Genomic DNA, 23,740 nt, shown 5'->3' with positions numbered 1-23,740 from the left:
AGCAAAATCTATTAAGGGCTGTGTATGCCCTAAGCAGGTGAGGGATAGGCACTTGGCTCATTACTAAGACCTTTCTTACCAAGCCAATTAATAGAATTTTGTGGGTGGTCACTTGATGTAATTTACATCCCCTGTGGCTGGCTAGAAAATCATCTGGAATTTAGGCAGTTAAGCTACAAGTGTCTGATTGAGTTTGTGGATGATTTGTTGTTCTGATCAAGCCAGCTATGTCTGAAGGACAATTTTTGGATGAATAGTATAGTATTGGAAATAAGATTTGTGAATTAAAAACCCCTTTTGCAGTGTGACTGAGGTAATCTAGTCTTAGCCTCAGTTTTTCACCTTTAGAACAGTGATAATAGCATCAACCTTAAAGAGTTGAATAATTAGGGTTTGCTAGAATTTATGGAAAGTTGCAGGCAGGCAGAAATGGACAGGCCCTGTGAAACATACACCAAATCTAATTAGGCCACATCAGATCTCTAAGCAAGCTGAGTAATCCGCTGAGAAGAAAAAAAATCCCTCTGTAACAGACATCCAGACTACTCAAAGACTTTTGTTTTATTATAGTACATGGGCTGAGACTGATGGGAGGGGGATGTAGTGGGCAACCATTGCCCTGATTAGCATCGGATGCCCATCCCGATGGCCATGAATGTGCCAAAGGTGCCGCCACTCTGCATCATGGTTTTCCCGATGCCGCCCATCAGCTCCCGACCCCGCATTCCGATCCTGAGAGAGGAAGAAACCAAGATGGGGCCAACTGGGAACAAAAATACAGGCAGAGGCGTTAACTGCCCTTTTCCAATTTGTGTTTCTAATGATGAATCAAGCACTCTTGAAGCCCGGCGGGACATTATCTCTTCCCACCTAAAGTGGATATTGACAAGGAAAAGGATCCATCAGGGTCTCTAGGGGGATTCTTCTGATGAATGTCATATTAACTGCCCTCAGTTTGTGGGAGGAAGCAGATGCAATGTAAAGTACATGGACAGGGAAACCAGTTTTCTGTGCCTGTTTTATCTCCAGGTTATATAAGATCCAATAAAGACATTCCTCTTTTAGATAGTTTCCTAGTGCTAAAACAATGATTGTGGAGTCAGACGTGGGTTCAAGGCCCAGCTCTGCAATTTACAGGCTGTGTCAAGTGTAAAACGGAGATCATATCATTCACACGATTGTTGTGACAACACACGTACAGCATTCAGCACAGTGACTGACAGTAAGTGCTCAATAAGTGGTAATTAACAATCTGGAAAAATGGGAATAATAGTCTACTACCTGTGAAAATGACATGTCAGGCTGTAGAATTTATCTGCTTCATTTCTACATCCTGTTCCTAGTACAGTAAAACTGCTCAACAAGTTTGTTTCACTATGCACAATTGGAAATAAAAGTAACAGCAACGATAGTAGTAATAACCATTTACTGAGCACTTAAAACGTGCCAGATTCTGTGCTAAGTGTGGTCTGATTTGATCCTTACAACGCTATGAGGTAGATGTTACTGACCTCATTCTACACTTCAAAGTCAAACTCCAACTTGCCTACGGGTAGGGGCCAGAGAGCAGTCTGAGTCAGAATTCGTATTCTCAAGCAATGAGGTTGCCGCCCTGTCCTTCCAGACTGAAGGTAGTTAGAAAATCAGTCTCGCTCTTTACAGGACAGCGAGGGAATTGGAACGAAGGAGGCTTTGTTTAGGCTGCAGGCCGAGTGGAGTGGGGCGGGAAGGTCCGGTAGTCCCGCCCAGAGATCACCGCCCGCTCCCCTCACCTGAGACAGGAAAAGGTGCCGAAGAGCGCCCCAGCCGCCATGCCCACGGCGCAACCCATCACAAAGCCCATCTTCACACGGTCGAAGCAGCTTGGCTGGGACTGTCCGTAGGGACCCACGGCCACCGGCATCTGCAGGGTTCGAGGGTTAGGGAAGTGCGGGCCTAGCCGCCAGCCCGAGAGTCAGGCGGGGAGTGGGGACCGGGCCCAAGGGTTCGGGGAAGTCGGGGAAGGAAACTAAGCTCGTAGCCCGACTCCATCACCCTCTTAGCGTTCGGATCCCCGCGCCGCGGTGCCCCCACCTCACCTCGCTCGCGGCCTCGGTCGCTCAGCTTACGTCTCACACAGAACGCAAGGCCGAGCGTGCTCACCGCCCGAAGAATCGCTTCCGGGGCGCGGAGCAGTACTTCCGGGATCCCGTAGCGGAGGACTGAAGACGCTTCTGCAAAAGGCCTCTGCTACCGGGACCATGCTGCTGCGAACCGCTTGGAGGCGGGCGGCCGCAGCCTTGCCTGCTGCTCAGGGGCCGAGGCCCGAGGCGCCCACTCGGGGGCTGCGCCTGCGCGGTACGCTCCGGGTCCCGCTCGCTGCCACCTTCCCTGCAGGCGCGGACCTCTCTCGGCCGGGCATTCACCTGAATAGTCCGGAGCGTCCCTCTTCTGCCGGTTACCAGACCCTTTGACCTTTCCTCTTGGCTACACCCCTCAAACTTTCTCAGACCGGCCATTGGAACGGTTGACTTCGCAGCGCCCCCTCCCTCAGATCCTGCCCCGCAGGCCCTCAGAGCCTTTGAGGCTCGGCCTTCAGACCTCTCCTGGCCAACTTTCAGAGATGTTAGTCCTCCAGCCAGTAACCTTTGGAGATCTTACCTACTCTTGTCTCCACATTGCTTCTAAATGGCTCTGTCTTTTCAGAACCCTCCCTACTCCCAATGACGCAATTTGAATTTTGTCGCCACATCCCCCTTTAAGAACCCTCTCTCCCTTACCGCCTTTTATAGTTTCCTCAAGTTTTCTGTTTTGTTCCCTTTTACACTGAGATTCGACTCCAGCATGCCTTAAACTTAATTCACCTCCATCCAGCTTTTACCTTGGAGGCCCTGTGTCTGCAGTTGCATCCTCTCTCACTTGGCCGCTCCATTCCATTTTCTTGTCAGTTGTAGACCGTGCTCCCCAGTCTGCCGTTCCCTCAGATACAGCCACTGCTGCAGAGGCCGAGACAGTACTGCGACCTCTGTATATGGATGTGCAAGCTACAACTCCTCTGGTAAGGAGGGAGGGGCAGCTTTCTCCAAGGCTGTTTACAGGAATTATATTGTAGAAGTGACAATGCCCAGAAATGGCTGGATCCTCGTAGAAGAGAGAGCCATTGAGAAGTGTGTACTGGGAAAAGCAACGAGCCAGGACTGAGGAGGCTTAAGTTGTAGTCCACTAGTAATGGCTCAACTACTTACTAGCTGTTGACCTTGGTCAAATTACTTCAGTGCAGGCACTATAGTAGTAGAAAAAGCTTGGGCTCTGGAATTAGCTGGACTGCTACTTAGTAACTGTGTGAATTGGGGCAAGTAACTAATGGGTTAAAAGACATAAAGCAGGCTTTAGAATAGCTTGGCACATGATAATCACTTAAATATTAATGCAAGTTTTTTCCGATGCGTGGACTCTATGTCCTCACCCCTTGTAGATCACGTTGTATGGCAGGAAGAGAGACACCTGCAGACACAGCTGTGAGGACAAGGCAATGTTTGTAGATTACCTGGGAAGATGGTAGGATAGTCTGATTTAAGATGGATTGGGAATGGAAGTGTATTCGGCTGATATTTGGTTAGTATCTGAGGGGATGGAAGAATGTTTGAGGCCTAATCTAGGCAGTGTCTGAGGGTTGGGAGTGTGTTGAGGCAGGTTGGGCAGGTCTGGGGGGATGGAGTGGGGCCTGAGTTAACTATGGGCTCAAGAAGACATCTATTCTGTTGTGCTCAGGACCCTCGGGTGCTTGATGCCATGCTCCCTTACCTCATCAACTACTATGGGAACCCACACTCCCGGACACATGCTTATGGCTGGGAGAGTGAGGCAGCCATGGAACGTGCTCGCCAGGTTAGTACAGAGGATTCTGGGAGGTTCTGATGTCAGAGGTTCAGTGGCCTGTAGTAGGCGTTTCCTTCTTGGTAGGTATGGGTGGAGGTGGAAATGGTTTGGGGCTCTTGCTGGAAGAGATTCAGAGAGTAGGCCTTGGAGTCCTTCTGAAGGCATTTGATTCATTCCCACATTTCCTAGCTAAATGACCTTTGGCAAGTTAACTAATTTCTTTAAGCTACAATTTGCTTGCATTGAAAATGGAGATTATAATTATTTCTCTTGCCTAGGGCTATTGGGTGGATTGAATGAGATAATTCTGGTGATGTGTTTATTGACACAATGCCTATACATACTAAGAGCTGAATAAATGCTTTTTGAAAAACAGCATTATTATTATTATTTTATATTGGGCTGGAAAAGAGCCTGGGATCTGGAATGTAAGTGAATCTATCCTTTGTCTGACCCTAGTGGGTGCAGAACTTCTTCTTGAGCAATTGATAGAATGCGGTGGAGCTCTTCTTGCTCCAGAGCTCTGTCCCAGGTGTGTCTGCAGCTACATTCCTGCCTGGGGAACTCATGTTACTGGTCTCTGTTTTTTGGCTTGCAGCAAGTAGCATCTCTCATTGGGGCTGATCCTCGTGAGATCATTTTCACTAGTGGTGCTACTGAATCCAACAACATAGCAATTAAGGTAAGAGAAGGGAACCAGAGGGCATCTCTGGGCTTGCCTGACTTGGGAGATGGTATCCCTCCACCATTTGGGTTCATATATATATTTCCAAGCCACCCATTTCCACCCTATTGTGAAGAAAAGACACAGATAAAGACAGATTCTTTCTGATTTGTTGCTTCCTTCAACCCTTTGCAAACTACTCTGTCTTAAGTCTTTGTTCCTACTGAACTGAGTTCAGTGAGGTAGTTGGATAAGAGAGGGAGTGGCGGGGCTGGCCCCGTGGCCGAGTGGTTAAGTTCGCGCGCTCCTCTGCAGGCGGCCCAGTGTTTCGTTGGTTTGAATCCTGGGCGCGGACATGGCACTGCTCATCAAACCACGCTGAGGCAGCGTCCCACATGCCACAACTAAAAGGACCCACAACAAAGAATATACAACTATGTACCAGGGGGCCTTGGGGAGAAAAAGGACAAAAATAAAATCTTTAAAAAAAAAAAAGAAAGGGGCTGGCTCTTGGACTCTTAACCACTTGGTTTTTTGGACGGCAGCTACTTCAGAGAGTGGATAATGGGACTCAACCTTTTGCCCCATCCTTTTGATCTAGTCACAATGAAGTCCAGAATACACTTGGAATTGGGCATGTTTCTCTGCTTCTTGTTACCAGCTTCACCCTATATATGTGATTTCGGGGCTTCCCTCCTCTCAGCCTTCTCTTTTTTTTCTGATGAAATCTGTTTGCAATAAGTTCCTCCTGTTTCTTTAGATGTCCCAATTTCAAGTGTTGGTTGCTGTGGTGTCCTCTGCAGGCATTCACTTGGTCAACATTCTGAGATCAGTCACTCTGTCCTTGGGACATGTAGATCTTTAGTGCTAACGAAAGTAAAATTCCACTCTCAGTAGTCATGTTGGTGTTTCATAGAACATAATCATGTTTGACTGGGCCTGGTTGTCAGGATCACTTGTGTAAATACCAAGGCTCTGATAAATTGTGGGTTGCTGTAGTTCAAATGTGGCTCTAACCCCTCTCACCATGTCTGTCAACTGTGCTGCCAGTATTGGTTATTCTGACCTTGGGCTGAGTGTAGGAGGCCTAGGACAGGCTCCAGAGGCAGTCAGCATACTGCCCAATGCCATTAGCAGGAAGCCACCCTTCTTTTGGGCTGCAGAGACCACAGACCCAGGGTGGAGGTCCCATGAAAGATGAGGATGGTTTCTGGAATAGGTACTACTGAACCAAAATGAGTTTGGTTAAAATCAGACTCTCCACCGGAAAGAGTTGTCACATAAAGTAAAATATATTCACAGCAAATAGGAGACCACGTGGAATCATTTCCAAAGTCATATTCCAAAGTTGTGGTGCTCCCCAAAAAGGGAAGCAGGTGTCTTTTATTTCCAGTAGGGAGTGAATATTTAAAAGGGAAGTTTTGTCATCATGTGTAGACATGGGTCTTAGCTGGCACAGGTGCAGTCTGAAAACATGCTCTCACATATATCACATGTTATGCTAATAAGGCCTAAGCTCCATCTAGGGTGAAGATTATAGTATTAAGATGAGGAAAAGGGCACTTTCTGGTCATCTTCAAGTCATCTGCACAGGTGCTGCCCTTGCAATGGGGGTCTATCTGGTTCAGGCCGGTTGACGCTGGTATTTCTTCCCAACATGGCTCTGAAAACAACCTTGAGGGAGTGTTAAGCACCTTTAAACTTCTTTCAAGGCTGCTTAGGGAATGCACTGGTGACATAAGGAGCATTTTCAAAACTTTAAAAATGTTTGCTTTGAAAATCTCCACAGATCCCAAACCTGGAGGTCAAGGATTGCTAAGAATAGTTGTGACAGTTTTCCCATTAGTCTCTTAGATGGGTAGAGTAAATATCTGTCTTCCATTAGAGGATTCTACGCTGTGGGTAACTGAGATAGGAAGGCGGGGGGACTTTAAATGTTTTGTTTTTTGTGTTCCTTGTCCTCGAGAACATACAGTTTTTAAGTGCTTATATTTTTGGCCTAATTAGTTTTATATTTTGCTTTTAAAGAAGTACTCCATAATAAGCTCTAGGGGGACAGGGTTGCATATTTTAATTTTTTTTTAATTTTTAAAGGTAATTTATGCATATGTGGTAAGATTTTTTAACCCTACAGAAAGGTTTAAAATAAAGTGTAAGTTTTCCTCTCCTATTCTGACCCTAAGTCCTGCTCTGCAAAATTATTCTGTTAATCTAAACTAATTCTGTTTAATATTGTCCCAGAAAAAAAATTATACATACATGTAAGTTTGCTTTTAATATTTCCGCAAATTGCAGCATGTCACACTTATTCTTCTGTAACCATTAATAACATATCCTATGTTCTTCCATTTCAAAATCCCTAATTTTTAATATATTCTTTTTCACAGAGTTATGTTATCACAATTTACTATTCATTTCTGTATTGTTGGTTGTGTTTAATCTTTCCACTTTTTTAAGGATTGTAAATATAACTAAAGCATATTTTATCTCTATAGCTTCTTCTGTCTTTGAAATATTTCCCCAAGGTAAATTCCCAAAAGAGGAATCACAGTTAAAGAGTGTAAATACAGCTCTTTTTTTTTCCTTCTTCTCCCCAAAGCCTCCCAGTACATAGTTGTATATTCTAGCTGCAGGTCCTTCCGGCTCTGCCACGTGGGATGCTGCCTCAACATAGCTTGAGCAGAGCGTGCAAACTTAACCACTCGGCCATGAGTCCGGCCCCTGAAGACAGCTTTTAAGACATCTTTCTTATATGATTCCAGCATACAGAGATTATAGCGTAAATACTGCCATCAGCAAGGAATGAGTATATGAGTTTCACTTCTACACTGCCAGCTATGGGTATCAGTATCACCATATTAGCATATTTTGCTATTTAAATAGAAATAAAAGAGAGAGGCTTTTCCCTGGGATGCAAGGATAGACATGTTCCCTATTTTCCACCTATGGTGTAATAAAAAATAACTTTAGTTTTTGTCCTCTGTTCCTGGCACAGAGCTTAAAAAACCCTTGGAGTTTCCTGAATAATAGAAATGTAATTTGTTATTCATAACAAACCTCTTTGGACCATACCTGAGTTTATGGTAATGAAATGACTCATGGTGGGCCCTTAGATAGTTTCAAGGGACAGACTGGTCACTCCAAAAAGACCAAGCATGTGATTAGAGGGTTGGAACTTTCAGCCCTACTCTCCTGTAGGGAGGAGAGGGGGACTGGAGATTGAGTTCAGTTGTGCAGCCAATGATTTGGTTAGTGCTCCAACATCAGAGAATGTTGGAGCATACCGCCTTTGCCCACTTTCGCTTTACAAATGAGATTGAAGTCATTGCTGTCTCTCTGAGTATATTCTCCTTCCTTCCACCACCACCAATTTCTAGGGGGTGGCCAGGTTCTACAGGTCGAGGAAAAAGCACTTGGTCACCACTCAGACAGAACACAAATGTGTCTTGGACTCCTGCCGTTCACTGGAATCTGAGGGCTTTCAGGTCACCTACCTCCCAGTGAAGAAGAGTGGGATCATCGACTTGAAGGTAGGAATGAGTCTTGGAAGGAGGGGCAAAATAGGAGGAACTTGGCTTCCACCTGTAAATCTGTCTCTTCAGCCTCAGCTTGAGCTTAAAGGACTAGAGCTAATGGTGAGGGTAGAGTTTAGAGAAATAGGCTTTGCAGAGAAACTGAGTTTGTTCCCCTTGAGTGTATACCATTGTCCTTGTCTCTGGAGGATGTGTTTCTCAGCTTTGTCACTGCTTCCTGGTTTGTATGAGAGCCACTGGCAGGGTGGCAGGGACTCACACTCACCATAGCAGAGCTATGGCCTCCTCCCCTGCACTGATGTCTCTCATTCCCCCTCAAAAGGAGGTGTAGTTTTGCTTTTTTTAAGATTTTATTTATTTATTTTTTCCTTTTTCTCCCCAAAGCCCCCCGGTACATAGTTGTATATTCTTCGTTGTGGGTCTTTCTAGTTGTGGCATGTGGGACGCTGCCTCAGCGTGGTTTGATGAGCAGTGCCATGTCCGTGCCCAGGATTCGAACCAACAAAACTGGGCCGCCTGCAGCGGAGGGCGTGAACTTAACCACTCGGCCACGGGGCCAGCCCTGGAAGTGTAGTTTTTTTGAGGAATATTTCCCTTTTTGGCCTATGTCCTTATATGTCCATTTTGGATAATGAGTCCAAGCATCTTGTCTACTAGATTTTGGATACTAGCACTCCTAGACAAATCCTAAGATGTAGTTTGTAGACAGAGCACTGTCATGTGCAAACAGCAGTAGTTTTACTTCTTCCTTTCCGACCTGGAGGCCTTTTATTTCTTTTTCTTGCCTAATTGCCCTGTCAAGAACTTCTAGTACAAAGTTGAATAGAAGTGGTGAGAGCAGACACTCTTGTTTTGTTCCTGATTTTAGATCAAAGCTTTCACCATTAAGTATGATGTTAGCTGTGGATTTTTTTGTAGCTATTTTTTCATGGATGTCCTTTATCAGGTTAGGGAAGTTCTCTTCCTAGTTTGTTGAATTTTTTTTTTTTTTTTATGAAAGGGTGTTGGATTTTATCAGTTGCTTTTATTGTGTCTATTGAGGTGATCATGTGGTTTTGTTCTCTATTCTATAAAATGGTGTATGCATTGATTGGTTTTTTTGGTATGTTGAATTTGTATTCCTGGATTAAATCCCATTTGGTCATGGTGTGTGATCCTTTGTATATGTTGCTAGACTTTGTTAAAGGATTTTTGCATCTATATTTGTTAGAGATATTGATCTGTAGTTTCATTTTCTTGTGATATCTTTGTCTAGTTTTGATATCTGGGTAATAATGGTCTCAGGATAGAAGTGTTCATTGTAACCTACTCTTTCAGTGTGGCAGACCACTATGCCCCTTCATAAAACCCTTCATTTTAGCTACACTGCCTTCATATCTCCCTAATGTGCCCTGGCCAGTCCTCCTTTGGGCCTGTCTTCACATATCCCCTCACCTTTGATCTACTCTCCTTTTCTTTGCACTTACCTTGATCTTCTCTCTCTCCTAAAAACTTAGCTGAAGTCCCAGCTGTCTCATGAAATCTCTTTGATGCTCCAACCCCTTTTAATCTCTTTCTTCTCTAAATTCCCTCAATTAGTTACTGGCTTTTTACTTCTGTGCTCTGTTGTATGCGTATGTCTATCTCTCCACTAGGCTAAATTTCTTGAATTCTAGGAGTGCGTATTTTCTGTGTTTTTATTTCTCATAATGCTTAACATAGTGCCTTTCTTTCACTTCATAGTATTTATTGTGCCGTAGTGCCACACACTGGGGATAGAGGGATGAAGAAGACAAGCCTAGTCCCTGCCTTCAGGAAGCTTACATTTTAGTGAAGGGGACAGTTAACATGTAAACAAACAGATAAATGAAATAATTACAAATTGGGATAAATGCTATGAAGGAAGCGAACAAGAAGCTGAGAGAAACATAACATTGAGAACCTACATTATACTGGAGTCAGGGAAAGCGTAATAGATGTTGGGGGTTGGTTAATAATGCCTTTAAGATAAACATTTCAGTCAGATGTGGTCCCTATCTCAGTGTTGTTAATAGTAACCTTGATTTTTGCCACTTTGTTCTTTGCAGCTTACTCTGACAACGTTACATAGGAAAGGCTTCCCTCTCTTTTTTAGTAAACTTTTAATTTGTAAATAATTATAGATTCACATGCAGTTGTAAGAAATAATATAGAGAGATCTCGTGTATCCTTTACCCAGTTTCCCTCAATGATAACATCTTATAAAAATACAGTACAGGGGCCGGCCCGGTGGCGCAGCAGTTAAGTGCACACATTCTGCTTCCTTGGCCCGGGGTTCGCCGGTTCAGATCCCAGGTGTGGACATGGCCCCGCTTGGCACACCATGCTGTGGTAGGCATCCCACATATAAAGTAGAGGAAGATGGGCATGGATGTTAGCTCAGGGCCAGTCTTCCTCAGCGAAAAGAGGAGGATTGGCAGCAGTTAGCTCAGGGTTAATCTTCCTCAAAAAAAAAAAAAAAGAATAATCCTTAAAAAAAAAGTACAGTACAATATCACAACCAGCACATTGACGTGGATACAATCTAACAATCTTGTTCTGATTTCCCCAAGTTTTCCTTGTACTCACTTGTGTGTGTATATTTAGTGTTTAGTTCTATGCAATTTCATCATGCGTAGGTTTGTGTAACTACCACCACAGTCAAAATACAATTTCATCACCACACTGATGCTTCATATTGTTCTTTTAAAACCATTAATTTGATCTCCATTTCTTTAATTTTGTCATTTTGATATTGTTATATAAATGGAATCATATAGTATATAACCTTTTGGGATTGGCCTTTTCACTTAGTATGTCTTTGGTGAGTCATTTAAGTTGTTGCACGTCTCAGCAGTTTGTTCTTTTATTACAGTATAGTATTCCATGTTATGGAAGTACCACAGTTTGTTTAACCATTCACCTGTTGAAAGACACTGGACTTCCATTCACCTGTTGAAGGACACTGGACTCTTTCTATTATGAATAAAGATACTGTGGACATATATGTATAGGTTTTATTGTGTGAAGTTAACTTTTTATTTCCCTGAGATAAATGCCTAAGAGTGCAATTACTGGGTCTTATGGTAATTTCATGTTTAGTTTTAAAGAAACAAAAACAGCCAAACTGCTTTCCAGCGTGGCTGTACCATTTTATGTTCCCACCAGCAGTGTGTGAATGATCCAGTTTCTTTGCATCCTTGCCAGCATTTTGTGTTGTCATTGTTTTTATTTTAACCATTCTGATAGGTGTTTAGTGAAAGGCCCCTTTTCAAGACTAAGCTTGCCTACATTCTGAGTTACGGAGGACTTTGTTGGTACTATATAATCTCCTTACTCCTGATATTTTTAGGAACTAGAGGCTGCCATCCAGCCAGATACCAGCCTGGTCTCAGTCATGGCTGTGAACAATGAGATTGGAGTGAAGCAGCCTATTGCGGAAATAGGTGAGTATTGTGAGTGGACCCTGATGCTTTCCCACCACTGGGATCTATCTGAGGAGCTGGAGTGGACTGGGAACCATAACACTTTATAAGTGCAGTAAGGAAATCAAGGGAAAGAGAGCTTCAGTTTCTTGTTCAGGGATGTATTATAAGTGGCATAGCCAGCAGTTGAATCCAGGTCTCGTACCCTTTATGTTCTTTTCATTTTACTGCAGTTGGTGCAGAAAACAAAACAAAAAAACCTCCAACCTTTTTTTTCTTCCTCTTTCATCTTTTTCACTTTAGAACATCTCTTTATTATGCTTACTTAGAGCCAGAGGCTCACCTTGTAACCTCTTAGGCACATTCGCAAATAGATCTATTAATCTTTGCTTCTTCTAAATCAAAAAGGATCTAAAAGTTAATCTGATACATTGAAAGGCCAGTGTTAATGAGGTAGGAAGAGTCTTATGCATCAGAATATTGGGTGTTTTGATTTGGTGCTTTGCACCTCCTCTTATTTATTCTGGTCAAGGAAGCTGTATGAGAGAGAGGAAGAAAAAAGAGAGAGATTAATTTATTATATGGCTAGGGACTAAAGCCAGATGCAATTTTGTCTTAGAACTCATGGTACATTGTAGGACCACTGCCAGGTGACTCGCCAACATTGCACTATGGTTCTTCCCCTCTGTTCTTTCCTTAGGGAGGATCTGCAGTTCAAGAAAGGTATATTTTCATACCGATGCGGCCCAGGCTGTTGGAAAAATCCCACTTGATGTCGATGACATGAAAATTGATCTCATGAGCATCAGTGGTCACAAAATCTATGGTCCCAAAGGTACTAGCCCCTCCTAGAATTCCTCCTCTCTGTACTCCCAGCAAACCCTTTGACACATGTTCCTTGTACTCATTTGGGACTACCATTGCCCTTAGAGGAAGTTTTACATTCAGAGTGCCTTGCAGAATGCAAGTGTCATTTAGCAATAGCCAAGAACACTTGCCTATTTGTAGAGTCTCACAATTACTATATAGCAGACCGTTTTTCCCTGGACTCTTTAAGAAAATCCTTTGAAAGCATGTAGATGTTAATTTGGTTGAGAAACAAAGGGTTTTGTCAGTTGAATTTAGCTAGATAAGTCCAGCTATCTTGTCTGCCCCACTATGATATATAGAGCAAAATTCTCTGAGTCCTTCATTCCCCATGTCTTGCTTTAGACTAGAGGAAGATTATATGGGCTTTTTTTTTTTTTAAGATTTTATTTTTTTCATTTTTCTCCCCAAAGACCCCTGGTACATAGTTGTATATTCTTAGTTGTGGGTCCTTCTGGATGTGGCATGTGGGATGCCGCCTCAGCATGGCACGATGAGCGGTGCCATGTCCACGCCCAGGATTCGAACCAACGAAACACTGGGCCGCCTGCAGCGGAGCGCGCGAACTTAACGACTCAGCCACGGGGCCGGCCCTATATGGGCTTTTGTATCTCTTGGTATTTGTTCCTAGACTTAGTTTTCTGTGCTCCTGTTAGTCTCTCAAGGATGCTTGTCTGTTCCCTATGGTCCTTTTGGCCTAGGAACGTTTTCTAGTTAGAATTCTCCCTCTTCACCCCAACCTTCGGGAAGACACTGCTGTCCTCTGTTTTATGGAAGTAGCCATAAAAAACAAACAACACCTCCTCTGTCTCTAGGGTGAGGACCTGTGGTGGTTGGTAGTGCTGGTACACTTTCTCTGTCTGCAGGGTGTGTCATCTGGGTGTATACCCTGTGGAAAAAGGTGTGGTAGCTTCTGGAAGTTTGTAAGATGGCTGCTTCTAAGGGTTCCAAGAGGTGGTAAAGAGTATTTTCGTAAGCTATTATTTTAAAAAGCCCAATAGGCATTCTTTCTTTAACTAGAATATGGCCTTTATTGGCTTTTATTGTAGATCTATCTATTTCGGATAAAACCAATGAACTCATATTGAGCAGAAGCTGTGATCAGCACTTAAATGTGTACAGTTATCTCTCAGTACCAAACTCCTGCTTTCCGAGCTCAGGATCTAAGTAGATTTAGATTACATAATATCCTTCACTATCCAGACATGGGATCTGAGCACTTGTTCTCCGAACTTGGGAACTGCAGAGATTCAAATAGTGTAGGATACTTGAATTTGATTTTATTTTTAAAGGGGAAATGAAGTCTTTCTGAATAAATGCAGTTTGGCACATAAATTATTTTAAAACTAGCGTCCTTTATTATAAATTTGGGAACTACTCCTTTAGTTTTTATAGTACCTGCAAGCTCCACCTAAATGGTTGTTCTGTGTGGAAGAAGATGAACTTCATCAAGTGCTCAATCTATTAAAAAACTCTTGACTACTTAGTGAATATCTTTGCATATTCATGTTCATATTTTAGTATGAAATTCCTGGAGCTGGCCTCGTAGCCGAGTGGTTAAGTTCATGTACTCTACTTTGGTGGCCCAGGGTTCACCAGTTCAGATCCTGGGTGTGGATCTAGCACCGCTCATCAAGCCATGCTGCGGCAGTGTCCCATGTGGAAGGGCTAGAAGGACCTTGAAGGCTAGGCGGACTTTGGGGAGAGAAAAAGAAAAAAAGAAATTCCTGTAAGTGGGTGTGCTGAGTCACAAGTTATACACATTTTTTTTTTAAAGATTTTATTTTTTTCCTTTTTCTCCCCAAAGCCCCCAGTACATAGTTGTATATTCTTCGTTGTGGGTCCATCTAGTTGTGGCATGTGGGACGCTGCCTCAGCGTGGTTTGATGAGCAGTGCCATGTCCGCGCCCAGGATTCGAACCAACGAAACACTGGGCCGCCTGCAGCAGAGCACGCGAACTTAACCACTCGGCCACGGGGCCAGCCCCCTAGTTATACACATTTTTAAGTTTTGATAGACTCTGGGAGATTGTACTAATTTTTACTTCCATTCTGATCTCTCCCTGTTTTTTCCCCAAAGTTTTTGTTTTTTTAAAAAATTTTTTATCCTATTTAGACAAGGTACTATATTCACATGGTTCCAAATTCAAAAAGTACATGGTGGAAAGTCTCTCACATCTGTCTCCCAGCCATGTAGTTCCCCTCTGGGGAGGAAGTTTCTTGAGTATTTTTCCAGAATTATTCTGTGCACTTGGAAGCACATATATTCTTACCTTCTTCTCCTTCTGTTTTTTACTCAAAAGATAGCATACTGTACTTATTGTTTATGTATCTTGCTTTTTTCACCTATCAATGCATCTTTTTCTTTTTTAAACTCAAGTACAGACTTTATTCAGATTTCACCAGTTTTTTTTTTTTTTGAGGAAGATTAGCCCTGAGCTAACTGCTGCCAATCCTCCTCTCCTTGCTGAGGAAGGCTGGCCCTGAGATAACATCCATGCCCATCTTCCTCTACTTTACATGTGGGACGCCTACCACAGCATGGCGTGCCAAGCAGTCCCATGTCCACACCCGGGATCTGGGCCGCCGAAGTGGAACGTGTGCACTAACGCTGTGCCACCGGGCTAGCCCCCATCACCAGTTTTCTAACAATGTATCTTAGAGATTTTACAGTGGCAGTACAGAAGGAACTGCCATCTTTTTATACAACCCCTCATTTTTTTATACAACTGCCTTGTATTTCATTGTATGAGTGTACCAAATTTATTTGCCCATTCCCCTGATGGTGGACATCTAAGTTGTTTCCAGTCTTTTTGCTATTATGAATAATGTTGCATCGCATGATACCATTTCATACATGCATAGGGAGCTACTTTAAACCATTTTGGTCATGAATCCTTCTGGTAGTTACCTTCCTGATATGAAATCATTTGGATAAATATTAGGCTTTTAGTGTTATTTCTTCTTTTCCTCCAACTTTTTTTATTTTGAAGAATTTCAGCCTTACAGAAAAGATGAAAAACTATTTTGATCCCTTTGCAAAGTGAAATTTTGTTTGAACTCCATTTTTCTTTTTCTCTTTTTTGTAACAAACTTTGTTTCGCAGGGGTTGGTGCCATCTACGTTCGCCGCCGGCCCCGTGTGCGTGTGGAGGCCCTGCAGAGCGGAGGGGGGCAGGAGCGGGGTATGCGGTCTGGGACAGTGCCCACACCCTTGGTGGTGGGGCTGGGGGCTGCGTGTGAGGTGGCACAGCAAGAGATGGAGGTATGAAGAGAGCAGTCCCCTCCTACAACTTCTTCCCCTCTGCTAGGTCTCCTGTTAGAGGCTTCTTGGCATGACTGAGTCAGATCTCTGCCGGAAGAGGAGGTTTAAGAAAACCATCCTTGTCCCGGTGCTGTAGACCTCTTGTTCTTAGGGAAGTGTTATGGGTTCCAAAACCCAGGCCCTTTCAGTAGTTATCAGTTCATTTATTTCTGGGTTATTGAAACCATGTGTCCAGTTACTGAGTACCTTTGCATGACAGGCGCTATGCTCAGTGTTGGGGCTACAGTGGTCTCCATGAGTAACACAGGACAGTAGATGGGTCTGATGCACAGTCACTTCTGGGCACAGGCAAAGGGCTCCTCATCATGTGTGTTTCTGAGCTGTTGATGGTCACTATGCTTAGTTCTCCCTTGCTTGCTCTTCAGTACGACCACAAGCGGATTTCAAAGTTAGCAGAGCGGCTGACACAGAAGATAATGAAGGGCCTTCCAGATGTGGTGATGAATGGGGACCCTGAGCACCATTACCCAGGTATGGACATGCCCTTTCTATTCCGATTCTGGAAGAGCCTGAGTCTCTGAGACTCCTCTCATAGTGGTGCTTTCTTCTAGGCTGTATCAACCTCTCCTTTGCGTATGTGGAAGGGGAGAGTCTGCTGATGGCACTCAAGGATGTCGCCTTATCCTCAGGGAGGTGAGTTGAATTGGATAGACAGGGACTGTGGAAGCACTGATTAGCCTGGCTTCTGAGTGTTATAACGGATTATTAAGCTTCCCAGTGTGGAGATGAGAGGCACAACAGCTCTTGGTTAAGAGTAAAGGTCATTTTGTAAGCACCTATTTTTTAGCTGGCTGGACACAGGCTGTAGTTTGCCACTCTAGGAGGGCTTCCTGGGATAGAATTTTGTGCCTTTTGTGGTCCCAGGAGATGCATATATCTGTTCTAGCTTTATACTAGCAGTTGTGTTGCAGGCCTCCAGAAGTGAAGTATGCTTCAAAGGCCAGCAAAGGTTTAGCTGCTGTCAAGTCTGATGCAAATGGTGTATTTGGTCATAGGGGAGTGGCACATGGTCCTCTGCTTCCTCTTGTTGTCAGACCAGCTCACGTGGTCATATTTTGGCAGTGTCCTTGCTCAATGAGGGTATCCTTCATACGGGCCTGAGGAGCTAAGTTCACATCCCAGAAACTGCAGGCAGCATTGGGCCCTTTAGCTCTGCCAGATTAGAATGTCTCTTTTGTCTCAATGGTATGACTCCAGGGGCCTGGGGAGTGGAAGCAAGGCTGGGGGTTTGTGGCTAAAAACAGATGATGGTGAACTGAGCATGGTTCTGTGTCTTTCTCCTCAGTGCCTGTACTTCTGCATCCCTGGAGCCCTCTTACGTCCTTCGAGCAATTGGCACTGATGAGGATTTAGCTCACTCTTCTATCAGGTCAGTCAGTTGAGCTGCAACATTTATGAAAGGCATCCTCTTTTGTGTTTTTCATCTCCTGTTGTAGTCTTCCTCAGTCTGGTTTTCCTTATCCATTCTTATTTCTTCATGGAAGTTTCTAGAGCAGTGATTCTCAGACTTCATTGAATATCACCGGGGAAGTTTGTGAAAGATGATTTCTGAGTCCCACACTCAGAGATTCTGATTCATTAGGTCTGGAGAAGAAGGAAACTTCTCCTCAGGTGATTCTAATGTGGGTGGTCCACAGACCATGCTCTGAGAAACTGACCTAGAGGGGAAGGACCATGTTCTCTCCTTGTCTTTTGTGGAGTAGATCCTCAGTGAGTATTTGCTGAATGAATATACCCCAGTGCCAGAGCTCTGATGCAGAGCTCTGCTCCTGTTTCTTTTTCAGGTTTGGCATTGGCCGTTTCACTACAGAGGAGGAAGTGGACTACACAGTGGAAAAGTGCATTCACCATGTGAAGCGTCTTCGAGAAATGAGGTATGTGCTGTTGTACCAGAGACCCTTTGGAAGAAAGTGCAGTGTTGGCTGCTCTCTTGTCCTCAGACTATGTGCTCACACTGCCAAAAACCAAAGTTTGAGAATACCTAGCTTTTAGGATTTAGAAGTTTCACAAAGCAAGAAAGTGGATCTCCTTGGTTACTTGTATTTAGAATATGAAAATGTGTTTTTAAAAACCAAAGAATTGGGGCCGGCCTGGTGGCACAGCGGTTAAGTGTGCATGTTCTGCTTCTCGGTGGCCCAGGGTTTGCTGGTTTGGATCCCGGGTGCGGACATGGCACCGCTTGGCAAGCCATGCCGTGGTAGGTGTCCCACATAGAAAGTAGAGGAAGATGGGCACGGATGTTAGCTCAGGGCCAGTCTTCCTCAGCAAAAAGAGGAGGACTGGCAGTAGTTAGCTCAAGGCTAATCTTCCTCAAAAACAAAAAGCAAAAACCAAAAATCAAAGAATTACATAAATTCAGATGTTTTTCATTATTGTTATTGATAGTATTGATAGTTGTCATTGCAGCAATATAAATAAAAAATTCGTGATTTGTAGACTAAGAATAGGAAAATTCCCTTTAAGATAGGGACTGTTTATTTTTTTTTAAAGATTGGCACCTGAGCAAACAACTATTGTCAATCTTCTTCTTTTTTTCTTCTTCTTCTTCCCTCCAAAGCCCCCAGTACATAGTTGTATATTCTAGTTGTGAGTGCCTCTGATTGTGCTATGTGGGACGCTGCCTCGGCATGGCCTGATGAGCAGTGCCATGTCCACGCCCAGGATCTTAACCAGCAAAACCCTGGGCCGCTGAAGCAGAGCTTGCAAACTTAACCACTCAGCCATGGGGCCAACCCCGAGATAGGGATTCTTAATTTGGGTTCTGTGGCTGGACTTCAGGAGTTACAAGATAGCCCTCAAATTATATCCTAAATATTGTGCAGTTGTGCATTTTCTTTGGAAGAAAGTCCATAGTTTTTGTCAGATTCTCAAAAAGTTAAGAACCACTACTCAGTGTTTTCTTCGTAAAGGTGCTTACAAAGGTCAGAGATCCTTTACCAGCCAGCTGCCACCAGGGATTCTCCTAGTAGTCATAGAGCTCCACTTCCTCCTGGGAACATTGAGGCTTCTAGATTTTTTCAGAGTCTGGCTCTGTTTTGGTTCAGTTTGACTTCTAATATTCTCTTGGTCTATAGAGTGAGGAAGTTCAAGTATATACCCTGCTTCCCTTTGTGAGCTCTCCCAGGCTTTTCTGGGCTCTGGATTTTTCTTCCCAGGTGCTAGTTGTAGTGCTTAAATATCTACAGCTTGCTTAGCTTTCTTGGGCTCAAGATTCCTCCTTTGCTTGGCTTTTTGGTATTCTCTGGCAACACTCAAAGGGCATTTCTACTGACCATGCTGCCAACAAAGCTTTATTCTTTCTATCTGTATGGTTTCAGCATCTTCACCCTATTCCTTCTGACTCTTTACAAACTGAATTCAGCCTGGTGCCATTAGCCCTCAGCCAGAGCTTTATTTTGTGAGTCATGATAATAAGTGACCTTCCCTAAAGAGGAGGGGCAGGAACGAGATGGCTAACTTTAAGGAGCCAAGGAAAATTTCATAAATAGAAAGGCATGCTGGGAATGCATAGTGTAAAGGGGAGGGATAAGCCAAGAGTAGAATGAAATTGGGAAGAAGAAAATTAACTGGAGAAATCCAAACCACAAATCCCATGGTCATAACACACTGAAGTAATTTCTTGTCTAGGAACATTATCCAAGACGTCCAAGCTGCAGGGGGTCAGAGCTTAGCAGAGATTTCTCAGCAGCAGTTCTTGTGTGAGATGGGATGACCAGGTCTAAGATACAAGAGGTCCTTTTGAATTGGAGCCAGGGATGTTGGAAGCATAGTCCAACTCTGGGGAGATGAAGCTGGCAGGAATTGGGTAAGGGTGCTACATACCCAGGTCATTTAGGGCGAAGTTCTAGCCCTAACTGAGAACTAGAGCAAAACCCAGAAAGAAGTGCTGAAAAGTGGTCCATTTGTGGTGGGGGTTAGTAGAGAGGCTGAAACTTGCTGCTCACACAGATCCCAAGGGTCTTGGTTCCTCCAGGAAGACTGACCACAGCCTCTCATGAATGGGATGAGAGCTTCCTGAATATGACCACACCTGATGCCATTGGCTTGGCCCAATTGGAGCTGAGCCTGGGTACCTAGTTATTACTGTTTGTTGACAGCTGGGGAGAACCTAGAGCAAATAAGGACTTACAGATAGCTGGGAAAGACTTGCTAGCCACTTGTGTTGGGGTCTATCAGAGCAAGGGAGTGGAGGAGAGACAAGAACAGATGGAGGCAAGTCAGGGCTCAGGGCCTAGGAGCCAATGTTGTCTGCTTCCTGTCTAAGCCCTCACTCATCCAATACCTCTTCTCTTTGGCAGCCCTCTCTGGGAGATGGTGCAGGATGGCATTGACCTCAAGAGCATCAAGTGGACCCAGCACTAGAAGAGTGGGCCTCTGTCTTTGTACTGGCCCAGCTCCTGCTGCCTCACCAACCCATGCACAGCTGGGCACCTTGTTACATTCAGTGGATGCTCCATGTTCGAAGCAGAGTTGGGATAGCCCAGTTGACTTCAGCATCAGCTCCCCTCCAAGAGAGAAACAGAAGAAAACTATCTTTCCCCACCCTCAGCTCCTTTGTTGGGAAACACTTCCCATTTGTCTCCAGTAGTCCTTCTCTGGTCTTATAGTGAGTGCATAGTCCCATCCTGAAACAGGAGGGACATTTGCTATGCTATTGCTGCTGGACATGTCTCTGTCCTTGGTGGGGAGAGCCAGAAGAACTGGAAGAAGGCTCTTTGTTCAGGAATCCCGATGCTGTACGTGGACATTTGAGTTGTTGCTTACTGCTGCTCAGCAAGACTGACTTCTTCAGGAACAAGCATAATCAACTATGACTTAAACTTTTTTGTGGCTCCAAAGGCCACCTCTTCATCTTGAGTATAGACCAAATAGCAAGTTTCCTAGAAGGCTTGTCTCCTTTCTGTTCTTGTCCTCCTTCCTTTCTTTGACCTAATAGAGCTAGAAATACCTATGTGAATCCACCCATTATTCTAATAATTTATATTTCTTTTAAAAAATTTGTCAATGTGCAGATTCGAAAAATAAAATCACCTTCCTCCATTTACTCTATGACTTTATGAGAGGCTCAGGGGACAATTCCAAGCTGCACTTGGGAACTGTGGGGCAGACTGTCACTCGACTTGATTTCCATAGATGACTCAGTCTGCTGGCACATCTCTTCATTCAACAATTATTTGAGTGTCTGTCAGGAGCCTGATAGTGTTATGGGTTTTGGGGATACAGTGGTGAACAGGACCAAAAAGGGCCCTGCCCTTATTGAGCTTTCATTCTAGTAGAGAAACAGAAAATAAAAAGGAAACAAATAAGGCTATTTTAGCTTGTGATGAGTACTATGGGAGAAATAGAATGGTAGGAGGAGATGATGGGGAGAACCTACTATGTTGGGTGTACTAGGCAAGCTTTTTTGAGATGTTACTTAAGCAAAAATGTGATTTCCAGCTATGGAAAGAGCTAGGGACCAGTAAGGGATGAGAAGGAGCAGCAAGAGCAAAGGGCCTGAGGTATGAAAAAGCATGCTGTGTTTGAGAAACCAATAGAAGGCCAACAGAGCTAGAGTAGTATTTTTCAATTTGTGGATCTGAAACCATAGGTGGACAGTTGCCAGCACTAAAAAAAACAAGAGAAAAAATAAATTTGAGTCCATCATGTATTTTAAGTATTTTATTTTGATTATATATTTGAATGTGTATACCAGGTTATAAACATATCTTATGTGGGTGATGGTCAAAAAAATTTGAAGACCACTAAGTTAAAGTATGATGAATGCAGATGGACGGGGAAGGAGGAGATGAGATTATCTAAGTTTTTTTAAAATAAAATTTTTTATTTTGAATAATTTTAGATTTAGAGAAAGGTTGCAAAGATAGTACAGAGTTATATATTCATCACCCAGTTTCCTCTAACTATAACATAAAACTATAGTACATATGTCAAAACTGAGATTAACATCTGTATGTTAGTATAAACTTCAGATTTTGTTCAGATTTCACCAGTTTTCCCACTAATATCTTATTAGTTCCCTTATTCTGTTCCAGGATCCAATCCTGGATACCACGTTGCATTTAGTAGGTTTTGTTTTTAATACACTATATTATACCTACAAAGAGTACATAATATTTCCGTATCAAAATAATACTAAAGTGCAGCTGTCTGGGGAGTTAATGAGGTCTGGTAGGTAAGGCTCCCTGGACCGAAATTTTTTAATGGGAAAAAAGATCAGGTAGGTTTTGATTCTTCTGTCAGGGCATCATCAATAGAACTAGGCGTCACTCTGTGGTCCATTTAATCCTCAAAACAATTCTGCGAGATAGGCACTACCTCCCTCCTTTCGCAGAGGCTCGAAAAAGTGAAACAATTGGCACAAAGTCCCGCTGTGAGGGGCCGAGCCAGATACTGGTGCCCATCCCACCGCGCAGCCTCCCTCCCCCAAAGCCGGGGCTACTGAGAAAACATCGCAGGCCGGCACTCTTAGCTCCTCTTGCCCCAAAGACGGGCTACTTCCGGGAGATTGCCCGAGAACGTCAGCGCGCTTGCGCCGCCCCGCCCCGTGACGCCAACCACTCCGTCCCGCCCCTTCTGGAACGGGGAACCGCTGAGCGGGCCGGCGGCCATTTTGTGAAGCGGCGAAGGAGGTGGTGACTGCTGTGGGCTCCGGGAAGCCATTCGGGCTGGGGCTGTCGGCCGCGGGGCGGAGGCACTCGCGCGGGGGGTAACTCGGGTCTGGGTTCGGGTGCCGCGCAACTCTCCCGGGTAAGACTCCCGCAGCCCCGGAACGGGCGGGGCTGTGCGGGGCTCGAGCCGCCCCTTGGTGGCCTGGGGCGGGGCCTTCGGAGGCCTCCGTGCCCGCTGCAGCGAGCGCCCCACACAAAAGGGTCGGGGCATGGCTGCGGGGGGCCTGGGGCGCCACTTGTGCCTCTGAGGCCTGAGAAGTGCAAGACGGACGCAAGAGAGGATGAGCCTGCATACCGAAGTGGGGACGAGGGCGTAGCGAGGACGCCCCGGTGGTCTTGAGAGGGAGGAGGCCAGAGCTGGGTGGCCCAGCGGCCTGCGAACTAACGGGGACTGTAGTGAAAACACACCTACATTCCGAATGAGCAACATTTCTGTGCCCTCAAGTGGGGCAGAGATTATAACTACATCTCCATGGCCCGAAGTGAGGAGATAATCGTAGTTAGGACGCTCCCTCCACCCGAAGTGGAAAGGAGGCCCTTGTGGCCTACCAGAAAGTGGGGACTGCAGTCAGCACACACCTGTGGGGAGGAAGCTGTAGTCGCTACGCTCCTGCGAGTCTAGGAAGGAAGTCTCAGATTTGGCCGCCTTCGTGGCCTGAAGGTGGAGGGGGTTGCAGTGAAAAGCTTCCAAGGCCCAGCGTTGGGGCGGGGCTTACCCTCAAGGGTGTCGGCGATTTGAGAAGCTGGCCTCTGTAGCCAGAAAGTGGGGGTGAGTACCCCTCTGAGCCTCTGAGAGTTGTAGGATGCCAGGCCCTTGGTCCCCAAGTAGGGAAGGGAGTGCTACGAGCACCACCTTGACGGATCCCTTGGGAGAGAGCCTCCAGCACTGAAGCAGGAGGAGGTCCAATAGGATGTTAAGGGTGGGTGCTCCTGATGGAGAGTAAATTGAGTTTCTCTAGTGAAGGCTGGAGGTGCTAGTTTGCAGCCACGTGAAATGCGTGGGAGGGGCTTTGAGGATCTAAAGGTTAGTGACCGAGATGGACACTAGTGCAGGAGGCTTAGCTGCCAGATTGTAAATATAGGACATGTGTGCCTCCATTGTGTGCTTTATAGTGAAAAAACTGAGGGGCTCTGGTGAAGGTTACTCTGGGTTACTCAGCACTAAACAGACGCTGGAGTTGTATACTGTGAGTTGCAGCCTCGGTAGGGGAGATTTCCGGACCCTAAAACCCCCCTTGGCTTCTGGATTCCCAGAGATGACCTAAAGTAAATTGGGGTAGTTGGCAGGAACCATTCTGTGTTATTCAAGATTAGGGTGGTGCGAGTCAGTATAACCTGGAGAAAAATTGATTGCAACTGAAGGTTGTTGAAGTCGAGACTTGTGACTGGAATATTTCTCTT

General features: G+C 44.7%; 3 protein-coding genes across 11 annotated transcripts in view; 2 read left to right on the top strand and 1 right to left on the bottom strand.

Moving 5' to 3' along the window:
- Positions 1 to 536: 536 nt before the first annotated feature.
- On the bottom strand, positions 537 to 2,220 carry ROMO1 (reactive oxygen species modulator 1). Its single transcript, XM_008525491.2, has 3 exons — positions 2,079 to 2,220; positions 1,773 to 1,903; positions 537 to 732 (listed from the first exon to the last, which is right to left on the bottom strand). Exons 2-3 carry the CDS (start codon positions 1,901 to 1,903, stop codon positions 624 to 626), a joined length of 240 nt encoding a protein of 79 aa, XP_008523713.1. The 5' UTR covers positions 2,079 to 2,220; the 3' UTR covers positions 537 to 623.
- NFS1 (NFS1 cysteine desulfurase) lies at positions 2,175 to 20,712 on the top strand. 3 transcript variants are annotated; one of them, XM_008525490.2, is made up of 13 exons: positions 2,175 to 2,337; positions 2,928 to 3,037; positions 3,751 to 3,867; positions 4,457 to 4,540; positions 7,900 to 8,052; positions 11,405 to 11,498; positions 12,178 to 12,312; positions 15,451 to 15,608; positions 16,034 to 16,139; positions 16,220 to 16,301; positions 16,954 to 17,037; positions 17,453 to 17,542; positions 19,967 to 20,712. In XM_008525490.2, exons 1-13 carry the CDS (start codon positions 2,241 to 2,243, stop codon positions 20,028 to 20,030), a joined length of 1,374 nt encoding a protein of 457 aa, XP_008523712.1. In that variant the 5' UTR covers positions 2,175 to 2,240; the 3' UTR covers positions 20,031 to 20,712. The 3 variants fall into 3 exon arrangements, with proteins under 3 accessions (XP_008523712.1, XP_070444305.1, XP_070444306.1); XM_070588204.1 differs by lacking the exon at positions 4,457 to 4,540 and having other exon boundaries at positions 2,202 to 2,337; XM_070588205.1 differs by lacking the exon at positions 7,900 to 8,052 and having other exon boundaries at positions 2,202 to 2,337.
- Positions 20,713 to 22,237: 1,525 nt separating this feature from the next.
- Positions 22,238 to 23,740, top strand: part of CPNE1 (copine 1) — a 36,993-nt gene continuing 35,490 nt past the window's right edge. For 2 of the 7 annotated variants that reach the window (XM_008525485.2, XM_070589162.1), the window contains exon 1: positions 22,284 to 22,418. The gene's annotated coding sequence lies outside the window, so the exon portion shown is untranslated. Of the gene's footprint in view, positions 22,419 to 23,740 lie in introns of all 7 variants that reach the window. The other 5 variants (XM_008525487.2, XM_070589164.1, XM_070589163.1 and 2 more) reach the window with 5 other exon arrangements.

This window comes from Equus przewalskii, chromosome 21 (genome assembly GCF_037783145.1).
Source record: "Equus przewalskii isolate Varuska chromosome 21, EquPr2, whole genome shotgun sequence".
Taxonomy (NCBI): domain Eukaryota; kingdom Metazoa; phylum Chordata; class Mammalia; order Perissodactyla; family Equidae; genus Equus; species Equus przewalskii.
The sequence above is the reverse complement of the archived record's forward strand: the minus strand, read 5'-3'. Positions and strand labels throughout refer to the sequence as shown.